Raw genomic sequence first — 18,729 nt, forward strand, 5'->3', positions numbered from 1 at the left:
CTGAAATGCTGAAATGCATTGTTGAGAACCATTCACTTATATAACTGGATTTTTAATTGTGGCAATATATTTACTTTATGATCCCTATAAATGCTTGCTATCATTTCTTTACCAGCTAATACTGTTTTAAATTTAGATTACTTTATTCTGGAAATAAAGATGACTAATTGAGTCTGCTTACATAGACAGGCTGGAGATGCATGAGAGAAGAAAGATGATGGGGAGAGGTTTTGGTGGATACTTGCAGACCTCATATATCTCGATTTGGTGAAGATCTCTGCGTCTTTATGGCTTGCTGATCTCTTTTCAGAGGTTAGAGAACCTGCAACATATTGAAGGGTGGGCTGTTTATTTTCCCTGTGTTGTTTTTATGTATTGAAATATTGTAGTGAAAATAGCTGGGTGGGGTGTAATAAATGTTTTCAAAGACCTTCCTTTGAAAGAGGCGTTTTTCCAGCCCTTGGTGGTCACCACCCATTTTCCTGTGCTGTGTGCGCCTCTCTTATTGTTCCTACCCACAAAGGCCCCTTGTGTGAACCTGTCAGCAAATGAACCAGTTCGAGGAGATAAAACGTACTGTCCAAGCCTGCTGAAGCACCAGGGATTTTGCCCACAAATGTCAGTGGGTATTGCCCAGGGTGTAACACAATGTTAGATCATAAAATTCAGGATTTGTCAACAATTTTCGGCATGACTCTCTCAACTGTTTACAGTTGAGTGGCTTTGAGGCCAAAGCTTAGGTATGCATACCACTGATAGTAAAGTCATGTGATGGCGATGTTTGCCCCTTAAGCTTGAAAAAAGCATAATTGAAAAATTGGCCTTGTTTACCTGTAGTTGCACCATCTTGATAAATAATGCTGGTTGTGGTTTGCTGTGGGCTGGGATGTGGTCAGTGCCCCATCTGAAAAATGAGGCTGATTCTGAGTTTCAGTTCTGGGGGCCTCCCTGGGCTGCAAATTGCACTTCGCTCACCTTTAGCTTTAACCCGCTGGTGAAGAGATAAAGCACATCCTTTGGTATGTGTTTTTTAGAGTAGGTAAATAGTTGGGTTATCTGGGAACAGATCTTAGCAATACCTCTGAGCTTCTGAGCAACAATATGTATGGACCTCTAGATTAGATGTCAAAATTGACTGATTACTACAAGTAATACCACAAGATAAGGATCGGTAATTTCTCAAACGCAAACCGTTGATAGAGATCTCAAGTTGTGCATTGTCACAACCTCAGCCCTTGCTGCTGTGGTGCAATTCCAGCTCTAGCTCTACTGCAGGGATTCTTGACTATTGAAGTAGAAACTATGGAGAAAATCAGTGTGATACATTTGTGACCCCTAAAAATTTTGCCAGTTTGAAAGCAAGTTCAGGTTTTGCCATCACTGAAACAGTCTTTCCTGTTATATTGATTGGTGGTGGGCTTTTCTAGTCCGCAGGTTATCGCTGAAGCTTGCCGTATCTTGGCTTTTATCAGAGTTGATTGCTACAGGGAAAGAATCCATGATCCCCTATCTTCATGGAGCAGAGCAGTGCAGAACCAGTCTCAGGAGGAAAGACTGAATTTAGGTGACTTTGTGCTCCTCTGTTTGAGATTTGACTGTGTACTGGGCTGCTTGTTTCTCTCCAAATTTCGTTATTATTTGAGAAGACTGAGGAGATGTTTCCTAGGTGTAAACTGCAGCAGCTTTACAAGGGTGATCCAGAGCTGTCCTGACAGTTTCTGTGACCTGCAGCGGGGCTTGCAGTGCCTTGGAGCAGAAAACTGCTCTGCCTGAAAACAGGAGAAAAGTGTCTCTGCCATCTAGCCCAGGGAATGGGATGAAAAGGTGAAAAGCCAATGCCTCTAACTGCTGATCAAACAGCAACTTGGCATCTCTGCACACCGCAGGCCTTGCACGTTTCTACAGCGCTGTGCCTTGCCCCAGGAGCAGCATGCTCGGCACGTCCTTTGAGGTACCAGGCTGGCGACTGCGGGACAGGCTGCAGTCGCGGCATCGTAAAATAATCCAGGACCAGATTAATGGCTGCCGAAATCCTAATACTTATCTTTCTGGTTCAAGGTACTCATAAAACTAGAGAAAAAAATGGTTGAGCATAAATCCTGTAGATGTTGTTTTGCTTACTGTGATTAAATTTATCAGACTCTGGTGACATGTTGTGAACCTAAATGCTTTAAAAAATATAAGTACTCCTGCAGCCTCAGTAAGGTTTTAAACATTGAACTTTCAAAGAACTATTTAGTTGCTGTGACAGCTTCAGTATTCACAGTGATACTTTAAATTGCAGATGCAAACTGTTTTTCTTTTAATAGCTGCATGAAAAAGATGCTAGGGGTATAAGCATTTTAGGACTGTATCGGTATAAAAGTTATTGTCTCAGCACCACCTTTTTTTTTTAATAGAAATAAGTGTTAAATGTTATTGGAAATAAATAAAACACAAATCCAGTATAGCTTAATTATGAACACATTAAAGGTACCACCAGAACTGCAGACATGAGGGAAGTTAGTCTTAAAAATGATTATTTAAGTTCATATGGAATTTATCCTGACCAAAGATATTCCTGGCTGTGTTACTGTCAGCTGTGATGGTCCTAAGGTGACAAAGACTTAGTGAATCATAAATATGCTCAAAGACCCCAAAAGTTTGGTATTCACTTGGGTGTCATCCCTTAATGCTCTAATCATACTAGCCAAGTCCTTTAGCATTTTGCCAAGCATCCTTTGGAAACACCTAATGAGAATGGAAATTAGTTCTTTGCCCTTACTTAGCATGAACTTTTCGCTCATCTGCCCCTTAGACGCTCATAATTTCTCATTTTTCTGACACTCATCTAGCCTTTGGTTTTAAACTTTGAGGAAAGAATTGCTTTATATTGGTACAGCAGTAGCTGCCAATCTTAACAGAACTAGCAGTGATTTGCTTTTACAGAAGCACAAGAAATCCTCCAATCAAACCAAGGAGTTGGGGGTGAGTTACTGTAAGTTAGGGCAGCTTCAAAGTGAGGGTGGAAGGTATTTAATTTCCTTATTTTTGTAATAGCCCTTTCTGTTAGTAGCTTTATTTTTGTTACCTGTGAACTCTCTTTTCCTCTATTAATGTCCTTTTTGGCATTTTTTGTATCTGCTTTATCTGTGTATTGGGTACCACATCCCAACGTGTAGCAATGCTGCTTTAGCACTGAATAGCCGTGAGCACTTCACATATTTTCAACCCATTTTATTCCTCTGAATCCAAGAATAACACTGCATCCTTCACCTTCCTGTTATTCTTGCTGATGTGCTGAACTTGGGCATCTAATGTGTTCCAAGACTTTAGAAATAATAATTTTCACTGGAAAGAGGTAAAAGGAGGATCTGTATGGCATTGTGTATGGGTTTCATTTACAGTTTGGCCCAAGTTCCCGGTGAGTGAGTAAATTGCTGTTTGTGGCACTTTTTATTTACTATTGGTCACTTCCATTACTTTAACGGAGGGGACTTTCAAAAGCACAGCGTGCTATCGAGAATAAACTGCTTGTCAGGTGGAATGGTTACAAATACTTTTGAAAGGAATTTTAAGGCTAAGTAAGCGTTACTGCTGGCTGCTTGGTGTCTGTGTAAGCCCACCTTCAGGGACATCGCGCAGCGTCGTTCTGAGATTGCTATGGAGTTCCTCACAGTCAGCAAAACTCCTTTTTAGATACTATGTGCTAGTTTAAATCATCTAGGGACTTGCCAAGCAGACGGTAAAGCAAAATATAACCAAAGGAAAAAATTGATTTGCTTGATTGAAATAAATCTTTGATGTGCTCCTTGTTAAAATATATTTATTGAGGTTTTTACTGGCTTGAATTGGAAAAATCTTTTTTATGCGAAGTGTCTGATCAATTTTTTCATTTATTTATACTGTAAAATATTTTCATATCTTTGTATCCATGGAATGTATTTCTCTTGTTTTCCAAATTAGCATTTCAAGCTTTACTCTAAACCATTTGAAATTAGCATTTGCTACAGAATTTTCATGTGACAGCTTGATTAACTGTGGATTCTTGACCTTTAAAGTGCTGGAGCTAGAAACATTTAATAACCAGCCATTGGATATAAAGTAATATGCTTGTTGTTTTACTAGCTTGCATACACAGCAGTTTGAAGCAAAGTCCAAGGGTCACCAAAATCATGAAATAAACGGTAGCGAGTCAATCTAAACTACGTATTTCAAAGCATTGTACGAATGTGTCATGTGGTATGTAAGAGTGAAGGCTACCAGATTACGTGCAAGGTGTTTTTATGCAAGGTGCGGATTACAATTCCTCTAAAAGCTTCTGTGATCTGGAGTCTGCAAGGTGGGAGTGTAATTCAGTGCAACTGCTGTGCTGCCTGGTCTTAAACAAGCAAACGCGTGTGTACACAACCAAAGTATCGACCCATATAGACTTGTTGAGAGCAGCGAAACCCTGAACAGAAGATTGCTATCTCGGCAAATCCCCTCCATAAGTTTAAAGGAGACCACCGATGTCTTTGACAGAAGGGAGAATCGCTGAAGCTGACCATTCCACATCGTCATTGGCTGAGTGGGTACCAATGGCTCTGAGGGGGGTAGCTGCATGCGGGAAGGACAAGGTCAATGTATGGGTGGAGGTGGTGGGCAGGGATTACTGAGGGAGGTGAAGTATGATTGAAACTACAGAGATTAAGTATGGTCACAGCCAGTGGATACAATAATGAAATGTCAGGTCAGTCTCTCTCTGCTGAGCCAAGGAGGGTTGTGTGGCTATCTAACCCTACTTTGGACTGGTGAGTGCCACCATACACCTGTGTATAAGCTCCACTGTCTGCCACAGTGTTTGTGGGCTGATCCTCACTGTATCTGGGTCGCGGGTACCTTCTGCAGGTACCGGGGCAGGGCAGTGGCAGCAGCACAGTCCGCTGCCTGGGCTGGCTGCCCCAGCATTTCTCCTGGCTGACGGAGTCCAGAGCTGTCAAAGCAGTGAGCGCTGGGAAGACAGTCCCTAGGCTGACACGATAGTTTCGCAAGGTTCTTTAAATCGAAGCAGTTATGTGGGACTTCAAGTTTTGCCAATATGTTGCCATGCCTGGAGTTTCCGGTCTTGCAATGAGAAGCTTTGGAAAGCCAGATTATGATCTTCAGCCTGGGTGTGGAAGACCTTCATCTGCAGGCATTCCTGCAGATTTTAGTGGAGCTGTGTTGCAAGGGGCTGTTGGAGATGAGCAAGGGGATAGGAATCTGGCTCCCAGGATTGGTGTAGGGCATTCCTACACCCGCTCAGATGCTTCTGGTGGGTGGGATCACATGCTCTGTTCCCATGAGTGGGTGTATGCCTGGAACCAGTTTGGTTTTGGGGTTCTTGGAAGTAGTATGAAGAGCTTTTGCTCCTGAAAATTTGGGAGGTTCACCAGAGAGGGCAAATACTTGTGAGTTGCTTGTCATCTTTGCTCGCACGGATTGGCCCGTAAAATCTATTTTCAGAGCACAAACTAAACACGGCCAGGAGGGAGTGGGAAATGATGTAAACAGCCTTCCTGGGGGTACAGTGCCATACTTGTGTTCTGTGGCAGGGAGCTGCCTGCGCTGCCTTAACTCTTGCATTCCCTATGGCATGCATGCTATAAGTGCTGTGTCCCTGGAGCATTGTCTGGCGGCACTGGAAGAATCCTTGCTGGGAAGCGGTGCCTTTCATTTTCTCCTCAAGCCTCCCAACAGCCCTCAGCATAACTGTTTACTGGATGGAATCCCCAGGCCTTTCTTGAGCTCAGTCACCCTATTTCCAATTGAGATTTGAGCATCTCCTTTCCTTTCTTGCCATTTTATTGGAACAGTCATGCTGTGGTTGCAATGTGAGTGTGTGCGTGTGGCTGAGCAGGGCTTTATTCTGCCAGATCCCAGGCTTCTGAAGGAGCAAGCTTTGGTGACCTCCCAGGAGGCTTCCCCTGCTGTACCGCAGTGTTTTGTGGATTAATTTGTGGTGGCTTTCTCCTCTGTCCTCCCTTTGCATTTTTAAAAATCTGACACAGGTTTGGGTGAGTGAGGCTTCTGCATCTGCTTGCGTCACTCTCTCCAAGCAGTGACGCACACGTGTGCTCTTTTTCTGCCACTAAGTGGGTGGCTTATGTACTGGGAGGGAATGATTCATAAATTAGCTAGAGCCTGGACATTTTCTCTATTGGCCTAATGATGTGTGAAGAGGATTCGATGTCAGCTATTCTTCCTGGCCTTCGAATGGGCAGGTTGTCCAGTAGTTATATTTTCACTCTTCAGCTGTGGGTAGTCCAGCCTTACGCAGGGTAGAATGCAAATCCTGGACATAAAATGGGAGTAAATGCAAAGAAACCTAGTGGCCTGCCATCTGCAAATGAAAAATGGTGAAAATACTGCTTTTTGCAGAGTTCCGCCACTTGACTGCAGTTTTTGGAGGCTTTTGGAACCAAGACAAGTGCAAAATGACTGACTTCAATATGGGACTTCAATGCCCATGTTCCTGGGAGCGACAGCAAACAAGTGTAGATATCTACTGGGAAGCAGAGGGGAAGCTGTGTAGGGCAATCAGTGTGAGGTTGGGGGGTTGTTTTGGGTTTCTGTGTGTTTGTGCTGTGCTGGCTGCCGTAACAATGCAAGGTGAAGGTGTGCTGAGTGAGGGAAGAAGGGGAGGAAAGTTCAGGTGCAGGAAGCCGCAAGGGAAATGCTTAACAAGCAATTTGTTTGTTTATTTTAAATTATAATGCATGAGCAAGAAAGTCCTTTGAAAGCAACCAAGCAGGCTGATTCTTCCCCTTGTCTTCTTATTCGTGGAAGCTCTAAAGACAGTCAGAAGTAGCGCGGAGGGAAAGCATCTGTGGCACCGATAAAAAAAAATTGTACTCTGCTCATAGGATTAGTTACTAGAAACCTTGAACAACCCATGGTTAATGAAACTAGTTTGTCTCATTAGCTGCACTTCACAATTATATTTACAGAGGTTAGCAAAACTAAATATTTTTCTTTGTGGCCAGAGTGTTGTCATGAGAGACTCTGTCTTATACAACCTATTTTTACTGCACAAGTTACGACATGGCTTTGGCCTTGGTTCCCAAAGTCTTGTATTTAAACGAGGAGAGATTGGATCTTGTTTTGCCCAAGTTAGTTCTAATGTGAAAATTGTGAGCTCTCGATTTAAAGCAGAGCTTGAATGTTAGTGGTTCAAGTTATATTTTCCAAGACGCAATTGGCAATTTTTGCAAATATTGCTGCCTAGTTTTAGTCTGTTTGGTTTTGTTTTGTTTCTACTCTTTTATTTTGTCAGTAAAATTAGAAACTGAGAAGATTTGTTCCCAGCATGGCATCTTTATAGGCACAGTGTAGACATATTTTTCTTTAGCGAGCAATGTGTACCTCTGAAAGAAGCATCTGTGTAAGCAGTTTACATGGCTCTCCTGTTCCCAACACCTGCCCTGGGAAGACCGGTGAGTGATGCTATATGCCTATGTTTAAGCTCTGGTGTGGGAGGTGGTCTGTCTGCCTCAGTGTTTGTGGGGCTGATCCCCACTGTGTCTGTGTCTTCTGCGGGTGCCGGGGCAGGGCAGTGGCAGCAGCACAGCCCCCAGCATGGGCTGGCTGCCCCAGCATTTCTCAGACAGCTGTACGAAGGGACTGCTTTCATGTGGACGTAGTGCGACTCTTGCTTGACAAGGATAAAAGTAAAGAGTTAGGGTCACATTGCGAGTATATGTTTCTTTAGATTCAAACTCGTGCGAGGAGTTGTTTGCTCCAGTGATGCCCCTGAAGTCATTATCAGTTGGATCCTGCCGTTACGTACTGACATGTGTGTAGGTCTCACCCCGTGCATACCTCCTGTAACAGATGCCATGTTAAAAAAATAGTCACCTCAGGCAAAATAATTGTGAAAGAGGTTTGCCGAGGGCTGATCATGGATCTCGAGAAGATACTGTAAGCATTTATGAGGCCCCTTGCCCTGCTAGCACACCCACTGATGAGTACCTATCTGATCCGTAAGTGTATGCCTGGCTTCACTTGTTTTGCAGCATGAGGGCCCTACTGATGGTTTGTGAGCACATTTCTGCTTTGGATGATGATATTGAATGCCCAGTCTTGCCTGGGCCCTAGCAAACACCTTAATGTAGCTTTAGTTTCAGCATTTAACGTGCACTTTGGTTATTTTTGCTTCTTTTTAATTTATGAAGCTGCCTGCGGTTTCTGTACTAGAAGCTTCTGCAGACAGTCTAACTCTTCTAGAAATGGTCATCTTCTTTAGACTACATTACTATGTATTAAAATTCTTTTTTTTGTGTTTTATGCAGTTTTATATGAGACCTGCCATGTCTGGAACAGTTTCTAGGATTAAGTGCGGTGATTAATATTTGTTTTCCTCATAGTCATTGCACAAGAGAATGTTTTTTGACATATCCTGTTTTGATTGGATTTTTTTTTTTTTTGGTTGATCTATTTTTAGTTTATAGTCTTATTATTTTATACCGGCATTGGAAAAAGCAGGTATAAGATGCTTCATTTTTAGGTGGCTTTGTGATTGGAGAGCTGCTGCTGCTGATTCTAGAAATGAATGTGCAGCCACAACAGCAAAAACAGTGGGGCTGATTTTCTCCACACCCTGTTCAGTGCTTATCCAAGCTGTGTTGTCTGCACTGGTCCGGTATTACAGGAGCCTGACTTAAATAGAAAAAAAAGTATATTTTATGTTGGTATGACTGAGGTGCAAAACCTCAACTCATGCAAGTGCAGGAAACTTGTAGTATCAGCAGGGTTCCATATGGTTGAAATAGCTGATGGTTTTGAATGGATTCAGGTTCTTCATGTTCTGAAATAAGAATTGTACTTAAAAAAAAGAACCTTAGAGTCAGTGAAGTTCTCTCTTAAGCTTATCCCAGATCCATTATAAATGTAGCTCCTGTGTTTCTCATATGACAAAGTTTGCTTTATGTCCCTTGGTGGCTTCATTTTGCATACTTGCTTCATAAAACGTCTTCCCCTTTGTTATTTTCTTCTTTTCTGTTCTCTGTGGAGTTTAAAGGAAGCTGGCTGTATTGGTCATGTTATGTTCATCAAGAAGAGATCTTTTTTTTCATAGGCAGTGGAGAGGTGATGGTTTAATTAGAATAGCTTCTGTAAAGGAGGGGTTTCTTGTAAGTAACAATGTTTTCTTTCCCATATTGTATCCTTCATGGTCAAGGAAAGGTGTTTTTTTCAGGGCAGTGTTGGATTAAGAGCTGGGACAGTTGTATGTGGAAACACGGTTTGATACTCTGTTATTACTTGTATTTTAATGCCAGGTACAGCCACTGAAAACGACACTGACATATCTACAACGCAGCCACATGCATCTTAATTGTTCCAGCTTTAAAATGGATTGTCACCTAATCCCAGAGTATTTCTCAAGTAAATTAATTCAGATTCAACAAACAAAATCTTTATTTTTATCATTTCCTGCATCCCAGGAATGATAGTTTGCCCTTTTGTTTCAAATCTCTTGCCTAAGACAGATCTTGATCCTGCTACACTCAACAGGGATTCAGGGTGTCCGAAGGCTGCCTTGTGTCAAATTAGAGCCCTTTCCAGATGTGTCAGTCTTCTCCTAATTCCCATTTCAAGAAGAACAAATAGATATTAAAGTCTGGTCAACTGATTTAAACCAGTTGACAGACTGGATTCATTGCTGAGAAGATTTACCCTTTTAAATGCCTCTCTCAGGTTGTGGATTGCATTTAAAGAAATGCTTTTTCCTGTCTCTCCTTTATGTATTAGGAGCAGTTCCGAACGGAGGAAGGAGAAATCAAGAGATGCAGCAAGGTGCAGAAGAAGCAAAGAGACTGAAGTTTTCTATGAACTGGCACATGAGCTGCCCCTGCCCCACAATATTAGTTCCCACCTGGACAAGGCATCCATAATGCGCCTGGCAATCAGTTTCCTACGCACTCACAAGCTTCTGTCTTCAGGTATGATCTAGCTAAAAGAATTTGTCAATGCTAGTTAACAGCAGCTTGGTAAAATTGTCCTAAAGTGAGAACAGGACACAACTGCTTGTGTTGTAACAATACAACTGGATTTAAAGACTGGTTGTTGGGTTTTTTTTTCTATCAGAATTATGTATATTTTAATTGGCATAGAAATATGTGAGTGACATTAGTCATATAAGATATTCATTACCAAAATAAGAACTAATGCAGTTTTGCCTCTCTGAAAAAAAAACCCTCTCAACATTCTTGAATGTGTTTTATTAAGCTCAGCTACAAGATTTTAAGCTTTTAAGAGTTTAATCAGAATGCAAACATACATGTGAAGCTTCCATGACTAAACAAGTAAATTTTGATTTGTCATGGCAAATATGTTTGTGCCAGTACATTCAAAAGGCAGCTGAGAATGTCTAGATCTTCATTTGAAAGGACTAGCTGTACTGTGTGCTGGTAGTGAGTAGTGGGTGGATTGTTTACGATGAGGTATAATGAGATAGCTAAAGCAAACAACTTCTAAGTTCTTGATGTGAATGGGTTCTATGTAGTCAGAATCCTACTTATGTTGGACTACTAGGAAATGTGAACCAGCATCACTTTCATAGCCTGTGAAAATTAATAAAATTAATAATATTTTTATTTTGCACTTATATTTGAATAATCACTTTGATGGAAATATGTGGTTTGAGTAGCCTGTAAAATCAATGAAAAAACCTGATGTTTCTGGGGGAACTTTCACATGGTGACCTATAAGTGTTGAGAATACGTTAACAAAACAATGCCTGCATTGTTTGTGAAAGGTAAACCCGAAATTTCATCTTTTCCTTCATTAATGGCAACACTCCCAATAAAGTCACGATTGCACTTCCCCTCTTTTGAAAAGTTGAGTCATACCGTAACAATTACTTTAATAAATGGTATTAGGAAGTATCTCATTTTGTGGAAGAGCATGCTGTTGGTTCTTTGGTGGTTAGTCTGAAAGATATGACAAATTCAATTCTGCTTCTGAGTGCTTTGTAATTTTTTTAGGGTTTTTTGGTTCTGCTAAGATTATTGCATAAAATGTGAATGGTTTCATCTTAGCTTATAGAGTCTGATTTTAACATTTACTTCTGTGAAAAGAAAAGTTTCTTAGCTGAACAGTGTTTGGAAATCATCTCTGATTTCATCAGGTACTTAATACTTGAAGAAGTTGAGTAAATAGGTGAATGTTCTTAAACATGCCATACACCAAACCAATTTGTTGGTAACTTCCTCATAAAAACTCAGCTTCAACTTTTCAAATATTTATATGACATGAACTAGAGACTGGCACAGTGTAGGAAAAGCAAACTTCTGAAGGGCTGTAATGGTATAACATGTGTGTCTGTGAAAGTTGATGTGAAATATTTTGCTGTCATCATCAGAAAAATACATTAGCTCACCTGCAAACTGCAAAGTTTAAAGTGAACTTTTCAAATGCAGGTGCACCTCTTGGTGAAGAAAAAAATCTACGACTATAACTTTTTGTTTCAGTGCTTCTGTAGTGTTAAGGTTTAGGTTCATATTATTTGGTAGTGTTGACAGCCCCATATATGTATATAATACTTAAATATAAGTATACAGATATGATTTTTTCTGTGACAGTGTTTGAAAAGCAATGTGATTCATGTAGCTGTTTTACATTTTTATTTTAAATACCACCTGGACCCAGCAGTTAGAAAGGAGTCTGGAAATTAAATACTACAGTAGTAACAGGCTGTGATTTAATAGTCCAGGCTTTCTCTAGTTATTTGCTTAGCCTTAAATCTGATGCACTTCCTCAGTCTAAATATTGGCTTGGAGCAAGTAATCTCATTATTAAAATTTGTGTTGTTAGTCAAATGCGGATTTGTGCATAGCGACGTATTTAGATAACAGAGAGGAACATAAGGGTTTCAAAATCTTCAGTGCTTCTATTCTGATAAATTGAACTTAGAGTACTTTAAAGGGACTCATTTTTTGAAAGAGTTGGGCATTATTTTCTAACAGTGAGAATGCACTGAAACAAAAGAACTCAGACGGAAAACCACTGTTGCTTGTAAAGGCCTCATCTGCTAATTATTTTCTTCTGAGTATAGCTAACATTTAAATTAGCCAAGCTAAACAAGAAGGCTGAAAATCTAAGCCTGGAATTTATCAAGCATTAGAATAAACTGGCATCGGAGAGAGAACTTTCATTATTGTTAGCAGGATAGTAATTTCAAGGTATTGTTTCTTCCTCATGCAATTGCCCAACAGGTTACAGTTGCTGAGACTCCTGAGATTTACAGGTGTAGAGTACTACTTTGGCCAAAGTAAATCTCTTATCTGGTTGAGAACTGTTTCTTGCTTTCAGGAGGCAAAGCTGTAATACTGAATTTCAGGAAGGTGAACTTTATTGAAAAAGTGCTGCCTTTCAGGACTGATTAACACCACTGCCGTACAATAGGTGCTTGATACAGCTAGTATTTTGACGGGTGCCGTTTTTCTGATCCATTCCTGTGAAAGCAGAATATGGGCTTCTGAGTAATGTCAGTCTTTATAAGGATGCTGGCTTTCACTAGAAGGCTGTCCAATTTAATTCAAAGTGACAGGTTTTTGATAGAGCTTTTGGCTCACAGATGGAGGTTTGCTGGTCCTCGTGTTTTGACAAGTGTGGAGCAACATGGGACAAGCAATGTGGGCTTGTGTGATGTCTATCTACTCTCTGTACTCACCTTTGCTCTAGACCCTTTTTGAGCCTCAAGCAAAGCTGCCCCTGTTTCACACACATTTAGCAGACTGGAATTTGGCCATTAATTCTGCGTTGTGTTTGAGAAGCCCAAGTCCACCAATGGGGACCACAGCGTTACTGTGTTGTTTCTGACAGGTTAACTGGAAAATGGGGAGGTGGAGGACTGCAATGTGCATGAGAATCGAACGCCTGGCCCCTCTGCTTTATGTTGTCTTCATAGAAATAGTTTTAATTATTTAGGCTAGACACTTAGTGTAAACTGGAGTTAAGTGCTAGCAATTTTTCTGTCATTAGTTAGGACATTAAGATAACATTTACTGCATTTATATATATATACACACACAACATCACTAAAATAAGCTTGCAGTGCAGCTGAAAAAAAAGCTTCGAAAGGTAGTAAAGTACTGCTTGATTAGCATTTTTATTATTTATTATTTATTTTATCAATAATAAATAGTAAACTGAAACGCCAGATTTTATTATATCTTACTGTTTGTAGGCACCATTCTCAGATGCAAACACGTCTTTTCATTTCATGGCTGTTTTGCTGGGAACAGAGAGAGCAAAGGCCTTCCCAGGACTGCATCCTCGTCTTTCTGCAAGCTGATGCTCCAGATGGGGTTTCAGAGATGGCTCTAGGCAACTCGCCAGCCTCAGTCCACTGGCATTGAGTGTCTCATGCCCCTTCCTATTATTCCCTGACTCGGAATAGGCTTTTCACTTGTGTAACTTGGGCTGTTTTACTAGCTGTGTCTGCATAATGATTATTTATCTGTTGGGAAGCCAAGAACCTAGGGAAATCTATGACTACATTCTTCCAGCAGGTGAATGGCAGAGCCCACGAATCTGAGCCCTCCATTGAGAGCTCTCCCACAACGTGCCTCTGAAAATCCTGGCTCCAGGATTGCAGGGTGCATGTCTCCTGCAGGCATTGCAGGGCCCGAGCTTGGCCCTTGTATCCCATCATAATAGGAAATAGCTGGTTGTATATCTCAGAGTTCAAAAGGGTAAAAATACCAGGTTTTGCTTTATACAAGTCACTGCTTTACTTAGTAACATGTTTCCCTTTGATTTTCACAGTAGGCAATTCTGTGTGGGAATGTTGGAGAGGAAGCCTTTAACATTTAGAAATGCAGGCTGTTCGTCTGACGGCCTGATTGAGATTAGTATCACAGGAAGCAAACTGAAACAATAGCTTTATAATACTGTTTCCATGTTGTGCACAGAACAGCACACGGTATAATTGGAATGCTAAGTACAAATATCATTTAATTATGATCATCTTAAATATTTTTCAAGATGTCTCCTATCTGTTGGCATAATATATTTTTTGCCATCATTACATTCAAATGTTCAGGGTAAATTTAGAACTGATCTTTGTTCATTTCAAGTAAAGTAAAAAAAGTAAAGGTTTTGATCCCATAAAGTTGCTGCTGAAAATAGGCTGATGCTTATCAGCAGTGGAGCTTTTGGACTTGGGATCTGATGCTGTTTAGTATAGTCAGAAAAATCGATAGCGGTGATTGTCCTCTCTTATTGTCTAGCATAGCTTGTAAATTAGCCTAATGCTTTTTTTTTTGGGTTAATAAATGGCAAAAGAGAAATAACTGCCTTTTGCTAACAAATGGCTCTCTTGGTTAAAAGCTAACATCGTGATAGTTGTTAAGGCTGCCTCGGTCTCTTTTTGTCAGAATGAGGAAGATGATCCACTTTAGGAAGCCTCCATGGGCATTGGCATGCAATGCCAATAATTTTAAGTGTTTACTTGGACCATGCTGATGCTAAAGGCATTACAGGAACCGGTATTCTTTGGTACCAGGGAGTTTTTGTGTGCCTGAACTACAGACATTTTAGTCAGACTGATCAGGCAAACACAATTTTAGCAGCTTTCTTTAATCCCATCCCAACTGTGTAGTTAGCAGTGTGTCTTTTCTGTGTGGAGATCCAGCAAAGGAAACTGGATGGGAGTTGCTTCTGTGCAGGCAGACAGCAGCAGAAATGGGGAGGGAACAGGGAAGCAGACGGGAAGTTGTTTGGGAGAAGGGAGGCCACAAGGAAGCCAGTGTGAAGTTGTTTCAAGGGAGGGAGACAACAGAGCCGGAAAGCCAGCAGGGAGCAGAGGGGAAAAAATAGCTTTTCTCTAGACTTTTAAGGGAGAGGACAGACTGTAGGGAGAAATGATGTGGGCATTGTTTTTGAATGTCTGGACAAGCTGCATCTAATCTCAGACCATTGTGGCATAAAACAGTGCTTTAAAAATAGCATGTCTACTTGTTTGCTTTTATTAAATTGGAAAAAAAGGTTTGTGCCAACCATGCTGCTAGGACTGAGAGTAGAGCTGGGTGCTGAGTGCTTCAGCTGCTTGAAGTGATGTCTTTTTTCTGGAAAGGTGCACCAGAAGGTCCCATGGACTCGCGAAGAGTGATCCTATGAGGTGCTGTGTCCCACCTTTCAGTGTCAGTGGCTGCAGGACTTGAAGCAGCTTTTTGGGAGCAGCAGCTGAATGACTTGGCTAGATACAAACTCTGCAATCAAAACAACACTAACATAAGTGTTTTCCTTTATCAAAGTTGCTTGTGCACTTGGAGATAAGAGCCCCTCAGGAAGCTTCAAGTTTAAGAGGAGCTTTTTCTTGATGTATCTAAATTGAAAGCTTTTATTGAACACATGGAAAAAATGCCCTTGAACAGGATGTACTGCCCCATCAAGACAGAAAAAAAGAAAAAGAGGGGGAAAAGAAATATCAGTCGTTTTCCTTTGATGCAAAACAAGAAACCAGGAAGAGACAAGTCTGCCTGAAAGCTGCTTTCTGATGCAGGTATTGCTGCTGTTAGATCTTCCCTAACTTCTGCCTACTGCCTCCTGAGGAATGGCAACTATAGCCTGGTGTCTATTATATATTACAATATCCAAGCAATGTTCTGGTGCTTGTAGGATCCAGGATTAGAGACAAAGCCATGAAAGTTCTGTGGAGGTGACAATGTGGCTTCCGCTGAAACCCCTTTTTATCACACTGTACCTCTGAACTGACTAAAAAGGCCCCTTTGAGTTAGATCAAAGGTGTTCAGAGGAGTATAGGCTGTTTGCTAGGAGGTTGTTTACACCTGAGCAGTTATTTCTTGTAAGGAGAGCCTGATTTTTTGAGCATTCAGACTCATTCCGGGAGGTTGGACTGAAGGAAATGAGCAAGCGTCTACGGAAAAAGTGTTCTTAAACTTGGGAACAGTGCACATCCTGACAGTGGGAATTAATCAAAGCTTGTTTACAAGAGCTATCTTTAGCATAAAAGGTTATCATAAACACTGCAATAAGCATTTGCCATTACAGTTGAAAGTTTCTTGTTGATTAATAAATTCTGCTTTGGTGGTTAGAAAATGTTTCAAAATAGAGTCTATCAAAATTTCATGAATTCTGAGACGTGGACTGAAAAATACTGTAGCAAGATTTGATGCAGACCAAGAAGTGCTGGGTCATGGGATACAATTGCTCTGCTCCTGGTTCTGCTGTGTCTCCGACAGTCAGTCCAGGGAGGCCACTGCATTTTTCTGTGCCTCCCTGACATGTGTCCAGATCTCTCGATCTCAGCTAGACAGGGATTCTCCCTCCTTTATAGTCTTCCCAGTGTTACACGAGCACAATCTTGGCTGGGAGCCATAAATGTAAGTATAATATGAGCAATGATATTACAGTACTTTGTTCTGCAGAATGTGCTCTTAAGTTATAGTTAAACTGGCATATATGCAGTCCGGTTTTCCTACTATACTGTCACAGTGCCTGAACTGAGATGATTCCATTAGTAGAGATGGAAAAAGTCACAGGAAAAAATAAGAAATCTATCCTTATTTTAAAATGTAGTTAGCAGCTATTTTGAAAATATTTTGATAAAGTGACCTCAGACCTACTGGAAACCAAGTTCTGCCCCCAGCTCCTCATGCTAACCTCCTACTTACATTTACTTAGTCTCAGCTTTCTCAAATGTTTTCCATCTGAATCTGAAATTTCTTATACTAAAGTGAAAGACATTAGGGATTTCTGGGAGCAGCTTGTAGTAGTGATGGCTTTATTTTTCTTCTGCAAAAGAGAATCTTTCTAAAGCAAAGCAGATTTTTGCTAGTGGCAATAATTGAATTGCTTGTGGTGTAAGTCTCCTAATGTGTATATATCCTCTGTGTATTAGTAGCTTGTGATTTTCACAGGAGAAGGGGAAAAACTGTAGTGTTGCAACTGCGGCCATACCTTGGACTGTTACTTATTATCTATGTTACTATAATTGTACTGAGTTAACTGATACAGGGCATAGGAGAGCCACCACAGTGATGCCAAGCGTGTTTCTTTGCTGTGGACTGAGGGTCTTCGGGTAGCTAATATCCTTCCGGAGTTTAGCCCAGATGACACCTTCTGGGACTATTGTGTTTGCAGCCTCACAAAAAACCTGAACACACCAGAAGACGCGAGTGCCTTTTGTGCGTCCTCCCAGTGCCTGGTCTTCCCTGGGCAGGCTGCTGGGGGATGCTGGGGGACAGGCAAGGAATAGAGGGGCAGCAGCAGCAGCATAGTGGCCTCTGGAGGTACTTGTTACCTACCTTTCAGTGCCTGATAGTGCCCACAGTTTCCTTGATGGGGGATATGATGTGATTGAGAGCAGCCCTGCAGAGAAGGACTTGGGAGTGCTGGTTCATGAGAAGCTCTACATGAGCCGGCAATGTGTGCTCGCAGCCCAGAAAGCCAACTGTACCCTGTGCCGCATCAAAAGAAGCATGGCCGGCAGGTCGAGGGAAGTGATTCTGCCCCTCTATTCTTCTCTTGTGAGACCTCATCTGGAGTATTTTGTTCAGTTCTGGAATCCTCAATGTAAGAAGGATATGGAGCTGTTGGAACGGGTCCAGAGGAGGGCTACAAAGATGATCAGAAGGCTGGAGCACCTTCCATATGAGGACAGGCTCAGAGAGTTGGGCTTGTTCATCCTGGAGAAGAGAAGGCTCAGAGGAGATCTTGTATATACCTGAAGGAGACCTTTCAATACCTGAAGCGGGCCTACAGGAAAGCTGGAGAGAGGCTATTCTTAAAGGCTTGTGGGGATAGGACCAGGGGGAATGGGTATAAACTGGAGAGGGGCAGATTTAGACTAGACATTAGGAAGAATTTCTTCACAATGAGAGCGGTGAGACACTGGAACAGGTTGCCCAGGGAAGTTGTGGATGCCTCATCCTTGGAGGTGTTCAAGGCCAGGTTGGATGGGGCCTTGGGAGGTGTCCTTGCCTATGGCAGGGGGGTTGGAACTGGATGATCTTTAGGGTCCCTTCCAACCCAAACTATTCTATGATTCTATGAAGTACTAGAAGAAACCCATATCTGCCAGCTTCCCTTGCCTGCAGTGACTGGGCCCACTAAGGCAAAAGGAGGGAATGTGGTGGCGTTTATTGAGTTATCAGGGAAGCTGGTGTCTGCAAAACGCCTTGGTTGTGCTTTTTTGGGTTATAAGAGAAGGTGCACAGAGCAGCACAAACCTTCTTCCCTCCTTCCACCTAGTCCACATCTCAGACGCCTCCTGCTGAGTGAAGGTAATTTTAATGAAAAAATGTTGAGCTCTAGTCCCCCAAAACCTTGTAACCATGTGCATTAAAGCTGACTATGTCATTAAGTGCTGTGCTCAGCTAGGACATTAAGGGCTTGAACCTGCAGCCCCGATGTGAGTGATCCTATGTCCTCTGTGTGTGTTTGTATAAGTAATATAATTTATATACATGGAAAAGCAAACTTAATCATCTGATAATACAAGTGAAGTGTTTGTCTTTCACTGTTGGAGGCATTTAAGAATACGAATGCTTTGAATAGCCTTCCTGCCTTTGAATGGTCATGTTTTGTTAATGCAAACTTAATGAGCTGGGGAAAAAAATGGAAAGGAGGGTCTGGGGTTAGAGCTGAAAAGTCATTTTTTTTTCTCTGAACCCACACTTGGCTGATTGTCTTGGGCTATCGCCATGATCCCTGCTGAATAAACCATTTGTTTGCTTCCGGAAAAGTAAAAAAAAGACCCTT

The 18,729-nt window shown here is 41.5% G+C and overlaps 1 protein-coding gene across 2 annotated transcripts in view; it reads left to right on the forward strand.

The window, feature by feature from the left end:
• The window catches only part of EPAS1 (endothelial PAS domain protein 1), a 79,963-nt gene that overhangs the window by 33,358 nt on the left and 27,876 nt on the right, over window positions 1-18,729 (forward strand). For both annotated transcript variants that reach the window (XM_054063604.1, XM_054063605.1), the window contains exon 2: window positions 9,751-9,941. In XM_054063604.1, the coding sequence (XP_053919579.1) occupies window positions 9,751-9,941 (191 nt within the window). The remainder of the gene's footprint in view (window positions 1-9,750; window positions 9,942-18,729) is intronic.

Source organism: Cuculus canorus, chromosome 3 (genome assembly GCF_017976375.1).
Source record: "Cuculus canorus isolate bCucCan1 chromosome 3, bCucCan1.pri, whole genome shotgun sequence".
NCBI classification, from domain to species: domain Eukaryota; kingdom Metazoa; phylum Chordata; class Aves; order Cuculiformes; family Cuculidae; genus Cuculus; species Cuculus canorus.